At 39.8% G+C, this 11655-nt stretch overlaps 1 protein-coding gene across 1 annotated transcript; it reads right to left on the minus strand.

Annotated features, from left to right (window-relative positions):
• Positions 1–5762: 5762 nt before the first annotated feature.
• On the minus strand, positions 5763–7784 carry LOC146258295 (uncharacterized). Its single transcript, XM_084671202.1, has 3 exons — positions 7068–7784; positions 6816–6927; positions 5763–6402 (listed from the first exon to the last, which is right to left on the minus strand). Exons 1-2 carry the CDS (start codon positions 7606–7608, stop codon positions 6818–6820), a joined length of 651 nt encoding a protein of 216 aa, XP_084527328.1. The 5' UTR covers positions 7609–7784; the 3' UTR covers positions 5763–6402; positions 6816–6817.
• Positions 7785–11655: the final 3871 nt, after the last annotated feature.

Consider the following 11655-nt stretch of genomic DNA (forward strand, 5'->3'; position numbering starts at 1 on the left):
TGTCACTAATCCCGGTAAAGAATTAAACAGGTCAAGTACCCAGCAATAGCTGAATTCCACCTGAGGACCATGGCCACAATTTAGGAGGGGCTGGCCGGCCCTGCTGCACCCTGGGTATTGTTGTTCCTTTTTAGCGAGGTCTCTGAACCCAGTGGCCTCTGGTTGAAAAACCAGGCCACCAGAGGTGAAGATTAATAGTTACTCAGCTGACCTGAGACCAGCAGTCATAAATCTGCCATTGACCACGGGTCTGCTTGCAGTCATACTTTTTCTCTGGGGAAATATTTACACACGTGCAACACTCTTGCACTTGGCACTACACAGGAACAGTGCCCAGGTTCAGTCCCAAAGGAGTTCTTGGGATTATTTTCTATATCTATAATTTCCACCTGTGCTTCATCGTGAATCTATTAATTCAGTAAAGACACTCCATCCGTTTTGAGCAACTCAGCCATATAGGCCTTTACCCAAAACACACAGATGGAATAAGGAGTGTCTTAGAGAATCCTTACTTTTCCCTTAGGAATACAGAGGCTATCTGTGTCTTGAGTGAGCATCCAAGGGGGCTTGGAAACATTGCACCCATCACTCAGCTGTGTACACAAGTTCAGCATTAGGAACCAGAACATTTCCCCCCAAATGTAGACCTTAAATCAGGACACAGTTAATCTAGGATTATGATTTTTTTTACAACAATAAACATGTTTCAGGAGGAAACCAGCCACTTTGGAGAAGGAGATGCCAGGCCTATGTTCTAAAGCTTAGTCTATAGCATTAGGCCAACCTGGAAACTCAGCCACTCCCTGGGTCCTCTACGCAGTTGATAAATTATGGCTCTTTGTTGAGCCTCACATAAAGGCTTCCATCACCATCTTATTCACAGGGCCGGCCGAGCAAATCTGAGGCGCAAATAGCATTAGTCCGAGTCAGTGCACCTATAGCGGTGTAGCCAGCCCTGAAAACACAGCCCGCTAGCTCTCCTCCCAAAGTTTTATGGGCCAAAATGATTGAAGGAGAAAAAACTGCCCCACCAATATAAAGAGTAAGGAGAAAAGAGGAGAGGGTGAGAGATGGATAGATGGACTGATAAAGAGACAGCAGCCGTTGAACAGAATGCTTCTATCCCAGTAAGACAGAATGTGAAGGAGAACAGGTTTCGTTCAGAGGGAAAGAAAGGAAGAGAGACAAAGGGAATGTTGAAGTGAAAGGACTTGGAGGACTCTGGCTGTCAGCACTGGCACTGTGTTTGAGCTAGATCTAATTTCTCATGTGTCATCTCTCTCATCTCCTCTTGTTGTACGTTGAGCCAACCATCCCCTATCTGAAGTCCCGGCTAAAGATATCCGGGTGTAAAACCATTTTTTTTTAAGGCTAACTTTATTCACCACAGCCAGACATATTTGCGGCAAATCTACATATCAATTCAAAAGAATGTTACATTTCAACACACTAGAGAATAATCTAAAAATTGCTTTGGGTTCCTATGGTCTTCCAAGAAATTGTGCTTTGCATGCAAACTGAGCTTCAATCACACACCATCTCTGACCCAGCAAAGATGTGACCATCTTTCCCTCAAATCCATACATGCCATGAACACAACACATGAGCATACTTTTACTTGCAAACCATATGTCTTTAATAGACTGTATGATGTGATGTTTTGTTAAATAACCACAAACTTGATAAATATAAATATATTGGTATATATGACTCTATACTGCTTAAATATTTCAATTGAATAGGGCCCTATTTTATTGCATTCTTTCATTAACGGTGCACCATAGCCATTGTAACACTGTCTGCATCGGAAGTCACTTGCATTTAAGTATACACAGGTAAGGGCATAGGCTGTGTGTAGAGTGTTTTAGTTTAGGAGCAATGTAACGTAGGCATGCTGTCGGAAATCTGAATTTATGTAGAATTCAGACAGGGTAATATAACCTGATTACATTCTTGGTCATTTTCTCTAGATAAAGGATAGCTCTTCTATTTTTTACCTGGTAATTTGCGTAGGCCTATCATGTGCTTGTCAAAATATTGTGATTAATAGTGAACCTGTTATATCATAGAATTGTGAGCTAGTGTTGATATCGGCTACTAACTAAATTAATTAGAACCTACCAATCGGCTTACTCTGTGTCTTGTAATCAAAATGTTTTTATTGTAATCAACATCAACTCGTTAAATTGAACATCTGGAATGATACTGTGCTATAATATTGCTGCTGCTAGAACGAATGCAGGATATCTTTCGGAATTTGATTCGTTACAAATCAATTCCTGCCCTTTGAACTTTGTTTCAGGAAATTGGAATGAATTCAAATTTGGAAACCCTACGTTTACGTCAAAACGTTTGCGTTGAGACACATGATTAATAGAACGATAGAAATTTGATCCGATCTTAAGAGAACGGGAAGCTTGCATTTAATCCTTTGTTGCCTAAATAAATAAAGAGACAAAAGACTACATTGCTGAAAAATTGTGAACGCTGACATTTTTGGACACATTTTTGTTCTGATATATGGCAATCGGTTCTCAAACATTTGGGGCAGTCAAAATCAAGGACAAATACTAAAGACCGCAGCAGTCAAAGGATTTGGGGTTTCGCTCTACTAAGTTGTGAAACACTGTAAGAGGCCTGCTTTGCCTTTGAGGTTTAAAATCCGATTCCCTTGATGCGTGCGGAGAGCAAAGTGAATTAGAGATTGAGGTGGGAGGTGAATTAAGGCCCCCAACTGAGACGAGGCTGAAATGCAAAGAAAGGAAAGGACAGAAAGAAGATATCTGAAAGGCTGCCACGAGTTCTCTGTCAGGCTGCCTTCTGCGTGGCTGCGTGTATTAAGCTGCTATTGTTACACACATTCATGAATTTTGAGTGGAGGTACGCCAACAGAAAAATGCAGCATCTGCAAGCAAATCACCCCGTGCGCAAAAACCCCAATTCTCCCTGAGCACGCGTAAACAAGCAGGAACCAGAACGGTCCAACGTCAAGACTCGTGTGTGAGGCCCAGACTTGTTCTGTCTTAGGTTCAGATGATCAATACAGTGTGTGGGCGCAACATTCTGGATATCCATGCACATGGAACACAAAAACCGCATTCATATTAGGCTATAGGCCTATGCGAAATAGGGCTGAGTTTAATTTGGACCCCGCACAGGCTACCTGTTTACCATTTTGGATAACTTGTCATTTGGGCGTTAGATGCCAAGAGCAAAGTTCAAAGAGACACAATGGTGGTTGCCTACCTGAAACAACAATATGCAAACAATGCTAAGTATGCAGGCCTAAAAGGTACACACGGGGTTTCATTCGTGCATTCGCCATGCTATAGAAAAGTACAGCTTTTGGGGAGGGGGCACGGGGGTCAGGGAGCTTTAATTTGGTGACAAAGGCTCATTTGCAGGTCAATGCGATGGCACACTCGCCTCTTCTCTACATTCAGCCTGCCTTTGTTCCCTATCGCCTGCGCCGGTGCCAGATGGCCATGGAAAATGCTAATTCGCGTTGGCTGCATTATCTTCCTTTATATATTTAATTGCGGTCTTGGCAGACGGGTGTTCTTAATTGTATGTTTTTTTTCTAAAAGGGAGATTTAAGTTTTTGTGAGTAATGTTTTGGGGCACTTTCTTACGCCGTGAGTGGGCAGCAGCCATTTGGCACTTAAGTGATAACTTTGTTCATTAAATCGTAAGAAAATACACTCAAAGATCATCGTAAGTTATTCAACTAGCCTTTCGAAAGGGTTAGCACAGTAAACCCACACGACATTTTAAAAAGGAGGCTCGAAATAGGAGCAGGGCCGATGCAGGCCTACATAGGCCTATATTCTTATGTGCCTGGCTACAAACGAAAGTGCTAACATCCTCTACGTAACAATTTGAAATTTGGAGGCAATAACTGCTTTTACCTGACAGCAGGCATACTAGCCTATAGGCTATACCAATAATGAATTAGGCCTATAGGCCTATAGCCAATAAGCGGGCATGTGGGCATGTGTAGGCTACTCAACCACTATACTTTAGGTGGCCGATGAATATTCATGGTACAGTGTGTTTTGAGCAGATGTTTTTTAAATGTTTTTTAGCAGTTTGTCAATTTATCGATTAATGTAATGGCCCAAAGTAATCTGGCTCCACCTTTTTTCAGTGGCTTGTAGCTACATTCTAACCAAACATTCTAAGGTCAGTTATTTGTAGCGTAATAAACAATCATATATCTCTTACATTTAAATCATTTTCACCAATAAACAAAACGGAATGCACAATATGGCCTATTAATCATGTAAAGATGTACAACTATTTAATGAATCTTGATTGGTCTTTAAACGCTATATAATTTAAACAAATAGGCTACTTTTGAATATAGGACGATGTCAACATTTTACTGGATTTTAATGCAGCATCCTAAAGGGCAAGGATCCGAAACTTGTGGGCATTTTGGCCTAAATGTCTCTAACATAAAGGGACTTCATTAAAGTTACAGATGAACATATGTTATCTTTAACATGTGAATTACGGATCATTTCAAATATGCCACAAGGACAACGCCAATGCTGCCATGCAGCATGGACGATAATTAGCTGGATATCGCCATAGTTTAATTATATATTTTTTCACCCGTCCGTATCAATAGACGGGGCAAACAAAGTTTCTTTTGTTCTCTTATGCTGGACATTATGTGGCTGAATGAATGGGCCTTGGCTATGTCTACATGGATTTGCCATATGGCAACAAAAAGCAAAGAAAAGAGACGTGGAGGGCTTTGTGTGTGGAAATAAGAACAAGGCATCAGAGAAACGCGTGTCTACTCTGAACTTGTAAAGTCATACTTGCAAAAGTCCTTCAACGAACATGTAGCCTATATGAAAATTTAGAAATTATATTATGGCACTAGAGGTAGCCTATGGTCCATATGGCACCACCATCACTAAAGGGGGCACTTGCGCATGTAGCCTAAGGCAGATGAACATTCTGAGAACGAACGTTTGCCTTCTTTCAATAGAGGCTATACTTAGGCCTAGTATGAGCTAGGCTACTGAATGGATTGTTACAAAGGAGGAGGACAATTACAAAGACTAGTAGTTCTTTTTTCTCCTTCTCTTATTTAGGCAGGTGGCCTCCACGGACGAGGTGGTGTGGCGTGGTGTTTCCACGGCATAAATAGTGTGTGTGAGAGTGGTTCTTTAGAGGGGTTCTTAAGTGCGGTTGAATGTGGGGGTGTCTGCGTTGACAATGCGGGGTTCCAAAGGCAGCTGCTGTCGTTCTTTAGAGGGGCAAAAGGGCCTTTAAATCCCAGACTATATCCCGCAGCTGCCATGCTGCATTTTAGAATGCGCTATCGCAGAGTTTGAAGCTGATACTGTTTTAAACAATCAATGGCTCACATTCACTACCCAGCCGTTTACGAATTGGCATCTTACGTTTAATTACGAGTTTCCTAATAAGAGTTAATAGCCAACAAGTCAGGTAGTCCTAGCATGTTATTGCGACGTTAATTCCAATTAAACCATGTTTTATAGGCCTATGTAGGCCCTCCCGAGCTGGCACAGTAAGAAAGCATCTTTCACAGTAAAACCGACTATAGCCTATAACGTGTATAGGTGAGATGCAGGGATGAGAGCACAGCACCCTTGTCTTGTAACCAAATATGATCGAGGCAACAAATGCTAAAGAGCATTCTACAACCTCATGTGATTTTTATGTTAGATTTATACATGTAGGGATTGGAAGAGGAAGTTAAAAAATGTATAGCAGGCCATGACTGAATAGAATCTGAAAATACTTTATTTTCATCTTTTCCAAGACAGAAATTTAGGGAAATATAGAAAACGGCTCAGAAACACAAATAATTATATTCTTGGATGCAGGCTACAACAAAAAGCTAGGCATTAGCCAACTGATTGCAAAGCATCACAATAAAACAGGCAATAAAACAATATGCTAAATCAACAAGGTAAGCAAATAAGAAAACATAAATAAATTATAAGTTAAAATAGTCTTAAAATATACATTAAACAACCCAAATATATATTTAAAAAAAGTATAAACATTTATATTGTCTTTATAAAGCTTTACACTTTTGACCAGTGTTGACAATTTAAAGTTAGGCTATCTAGGATTGCACAGTTGTTAAAACATTTAACACTGTTTAGTGGCTGTATGCAAAGCAACCATGTATGCTACATTTTGTCTGAAAAGAAGTCCTTCAGATTCTCCCAATTCTTTCTTCGGAGTCCCCGACAGTTCAATCCTGAGAGCCCTCGGGCTTCGCTGGGTCGGGTAGGAGGTTATCGACCCGAAGATGCACCATGCATAGTGGACGGTCCAGCAGTCGGTTTCTCCGTCCCTTAATCACCGTCTTCGACGGTATGGGAAACGATCGTCACAATATAGTGCAAACACCTGACGACACAAAAGGCGGACATGTGAGTTCGTGTTGCAATGAGCCAGTTTTCAAAAGGGAATAGACATACAGTTGTAATTTCAGCAAGCGCGTCACTGTTCGCCACAGAATTTCCCGCCACAAGTGACGCACATTCCCCTCCCCCAACTATAAATTGCACTAGGCTACTACAAACGCTTGTAGTCTTGGGCTACTATCAACTTCCAGATCAGTGCATGTGAAGATGGTTGACAGGGTTTTGCATGATCTCACCTATATCGCACTCTAAGCCTTATAACAACAATAAAATAACACAACAAGCTCCCCAGATCTAACGTGGGCTATAGCACACATCTATTAAATAAAGCTACCTGCGATGTTTAAATAAATACATTATTGTAATAATATCGCCTAGTAACTGTTGCCTACATACCTTCAACGGATTCTTTTGCGAGGAGTTTGTTCAACTCCGATTGAAGACGAAGACCGTGGATAAGTACAATCATTCATTTTCGTTTCGGTACTTCTCCTTTTTACGAAGAATTCTGTGGAAGAGAAATGGAAGGTTACATTAGAAAACCCCAAACATTTCATGTCTGTGCCAAATACGTACAAATAAAAAAATTGAAATCCCAATTTTTTGAATGAAGCAATATGCTAGTAGCCTACATTGGCCTATGTTTACCTGTAATAAGTGTGGTGTTTGTTTCAGATGAGGCCCTTTTGCCTCGACCGCGGGCGACTGATTTTCGTATGGCTTTTCCAGCGTTCAGCTTGACCGCACAGTTCTCTTGGTTGACTTCAGTCGTGCTAGGACTGCTACTTTCAGGAATGGCCAAACGGTCCTCGCAAGGGGGCATTACATCCTGAGAGGGGGACTCTTGGAGGACCACGTCTGGGCACGGCTTTACCTTGATAGGTGCCGCAACCATTCTGTTTTTCCCGACTTGTACTGACTCCTGGTAAAATTCTGGAGTCGTATCCACAGGACATTCCTCCCATTCGTATGGTCCAGCCAGAGGCGCATCAGCCCCGAAATTAAAGTTCCATTTGCGTTGGTCTCTCTCAGAAATCTCACGTAGCTTGGATTTAATCTCCCTGTTCAGTTCTTCGTGATCTACCGGACCAAAAAGACTACGACAAACACTGGTGCGTGCATGGAGAGGAAAGGTTCTACGTGCTACGATTCTCTCCTGGACACTGCTTGATAACTGAATATTAAACATAATGATTCACAAAAATCCAACAAGAATCGGAAAATTGACGTAGAAGTGTTCTAGGAAACTACTGATTCCTTGATTTAGGATATCCAGAATAGCCTAATAGTTGCCGATGTGTGGTCGTGCTTCTCCCTCAGACAGACAATCCAGTTTAAATGTACCCAGATAGTGAACCACATCGTATATAAACTCCCTAGCTAATCGTCGGTCAGTGTGGGCAAATCTCCCCACACACCCATTGGTTTGTAAGAACGCCCAACCCTCTACTGAAAGCCCGCCTCCAACCTTGTCCATTGGCTCCAAATCCATGTTGGACGCGCGCCAACATGAGCGTAGCTTTTGATTTGTGCTTGGAGTTTTGCTATGGAATTGATTGAAATGCCTTTCGAAAGTTACTGTTGCTGCCAAAATAAGATTGCTTACTCTGTAGTTTTCACACTCTGCGGTACACACTTCCATAGCCGTCTTCCCCTCACACAGCCACGTGCCATTAGAGAAATCGAGTAACCACATGCCCACTGTGAGCTTTTTAAATAAATGAGCATACATTGTTGTTTTAACTTAAGTGATTTAACGTAATGCAACATTTCACATTGCTGCCTTAGTGGCGATATGGACGAATTGAGAACACATGCATATCATTTGCAGCTACCAAAAAAATAGATACCAAAAATGTATAGGCTGTTACATTATTTATCATATACCCCTACTAATGTACAACTGTAAAAGTAGGCTGAATATTGTCTAAAGAGCCACCTTCAGGGTAATTGCACCTATGGGTGAAGGGAAACGCCTGTGTTGACTGAGTCAGTGGTAAGGTGCAATCTTGCCACTGCGTGGAATTCGATGTTATTTCACATTTGGATACAGCCTACCATAATGTCAACACATAGTCAATAATCAATGCTAAGGTAAATAAAAATGCATAAAAAAATAGAGGCACATTTATACTTGAATGTGTACCCTATACAAATTCAAGTCCTCTGTAGATGGCTAGTAAAATATTACTAACAGAGCAAATGTGATTCATAATCACAATGTTGATACGCTTTGGATGGAAGCTAAGGCGTGGCGCACTTTCATTTGCGGGGCGATAGCGTCCCCCAGTGGTAATCTACTGAAGATGAACTGATTTTCTATGTCGCAGTCACAGATTTAGAGTAGACTACGCATATGCAAGAGAATGCAAGAGATATGCAAGAGAATGCATTTTGGCGCGATGGTGATTAGAGAGTAGGCCTACTTAATTGATCACATTGGGATTAGAAATATGTATTTTCAGGGGTAACAGTAGGTGACATCATTGTTGATACACTTTAAGGTCAATTGCTCTAAGGTTTACTCCAAAGATACTGTTGAATAAAGATTATCATGATAATATCTATAATAAAAATGTAATATAAAATAGATTTGAAATAGATATTTAGACAAGACCCTCGGTAAATCAGTGGAGTGAAGCAATTTTTGAAATATCTAACCTTACATAGACAGGAGACTCATGAATCTTCATACATTCTCATGTATTCCAGTTATTTCATAAAATACATATCCAATGGCAGATTTTTACCCCTGAAAATCATTTTTATTGAATAATTTGAAAGCCAACTGTAAGTAGAATTGGAACAATATGGGACTTGCGAGTTGTGTCTGCACAGCAGCACTGGCTGAACTGGCTCCACATATAGTATATTGGGCTATTGTGAGGCCCCAGGGTTGTATGAGGGAAACTTGTCTCATTTAGTATTACTAGTGCAGTGCCTGTGTTGTTTCAAGAGACCATTTTGTTTGTTGTTGACCAAGAGCACAACCTACTGGTCAGAAAATATTATTGAAGATAATAGAACATTCAAAATACAACTGGTTTTAGATAATTGTTACAGACATTTATAGGCCTATTTATTTTTTCTTGAATGTGAACTGCTCATCTAAAAGTCAAATGTGACTCTGCACATCCTCAGGTCCTGATCAAGACTGACTGGCAACTTCTGCCCAGTTCTGGAGATAATTTAGATACACACTGACACACACACATTCCTGGAATCATTGGGTTTCTAAAGGGCAAACAAGGGACACATAGTCTAACCCTAAATGGATCATTAAAAAATAACTGGGGGGGGGGGGGGGGGGGGGAATACAAGTGAGGCCTATATTTTACTTCAAAAGCATTTGGACAGTATTTATGGTTATTTTGTTATTTTTATGGTAAGAGTTTTGTTCACATGGTTATGGTTTATTACTTTAAAAATTATGATTTGGGTCAGACCGCCAGGTAACTGTCGAGAAAAGTGTAACCAGGAATTCTAATGTAGGCCTATTCATTAACACAGGAAAATAATGAACAGAATTGTAACATAACAGATTAACTTCAAACATGATTTGAAAACATATGCCAACCATTTAAGGGAATAGACTTTGTCATCGGAATGCTCAATACTTGGTCCCATGAAGTGATTATGTCAGCGTCTTGCAACATTGTTTGACAAGAACCAATGTTGATTGCTCAAAAAAGAACTAAATGGCACATGGTAGCACAATTTGCAAATGACACATGGGGAGTGAACTTTGAGTCTACAACTCACTATCACACATTTAACATCTCATGAAGGGTAAAGGTGTTTTTGTTGGTCTAATTAGTTTTTGAACATTTTAAGTATTTTCCTTTTAAATATATTTTCCTGGGAATATATTCTAGGCAAACGTTAATTTGAAGCAATAATTTACGCTTTAGGCTAAGAGTTGGACACTTGGTGACACATTTTAACCTGGATTTTGCATCTGCTTGTATGTTACAACTAACCCAAAAATTGTTACGTTTATTGATTGATTAAAGTACTCTAATTAGCTTCCCATAAGTTGAGCACAGTATATATATATATATAATTTGCAGATGTGTGTTAATGTTTGGGGGATTTTTCAAATTCCTTATAAAATTATTACTGGGACTTTTTGTCTAGGAACAGGGGCATAGATTTGTTTTCAAATGTGGGTGGGACATCTTTTAAATAACGGAGTAGTTAAATATGAATGTGTTTGGTAAGGGGGGCGTGGGTAGATTTTCAATTTTCAAAATGAAAAACTACGCCCCTGGTTAGGAATCATGATAAAACAAACTGATGGGTTTTTGGACTACACAATTATGATACTCCTTTTCTCCTTTTGATCACATTTTTTTGTTGGTGCACAGTGGTGCATTGCCACCACTGTGTTAGCTGCATCACAGGCACCAGCATAGACCTATGGCACCACAGGCAATGCACTAGTTGATCTACTTGAAGACGTGTACAATTGTGCAGACAAAACTGCTTCGCTAAAAATTTCATGAATCCTCATCTGTCCCTTATTGCACACAGCCTTACTGGACTCTTTTACTTCATATTTTATTGTTAGTATTTTGTTGTACATTTTTTACATTTTATTTTTAAGGACTGCAAACATTTTTTTCTTTTAAATATTATTATATGTTTAGTGTTTTCACCTTCCCACCAAAGTACATTTCTTTACTTTATTCAATAAATGTAAACTACTTGGCGATTGAGCTTTATTCTGTCATATTATCAATATTATTATTTCCAATATATTGCGAAATGTGTCATTTCCGTGATATATAAATGGGAGAATATATTCTCCTATTTGCCTGGTGTTGTGCCAAAAAGTGAATTTCTATCAAAAACTGATTCCCGTCCATGGTAATAACCTCTATTTTAAATAGAGGTTAAATGGGACTGGAACAACACATAAACATTGAAAACAATTTAGTATCGACAAAAAATCACGGAAATTACAGATTTTGCAACAAACATTGTCAACATTTCACCTGCTTTTGATTGCGGGTGTGGGTTCTGGTTTTTAAAAGACTTAAGCAAAGCTTTGGCTACACCTACGATTAATAATCTGTACAATTTCAATGCATAATATAGTTTGAAAAAAGGCTATTTGGGAATCGCAGGTTTCAAATAGTAATATAATTTGAAGGGGTCAAGATTTTTTTTTAGTTGCTCAACAGCAATATCCGTCGCATTGTATGATGAGGGCATGGCATGTCCGCTTATCTCG

The sequence above is a fragment of the Hypomesus nipponensis genome, chromosome 14 (genome assembly GCF_054491055.1).
Source record: "Hypomesus nipponensis isolate SF chromosome 14, ASM5449105v1, whole genome shotgun sequence".
Classification (NCBI taxonomy): Eukaryota; Metazoa; Chordata; class Actinopteri; order Osmeriformes; family Osmeridae; genus Hypomesus; species Hypomesus nipponensis.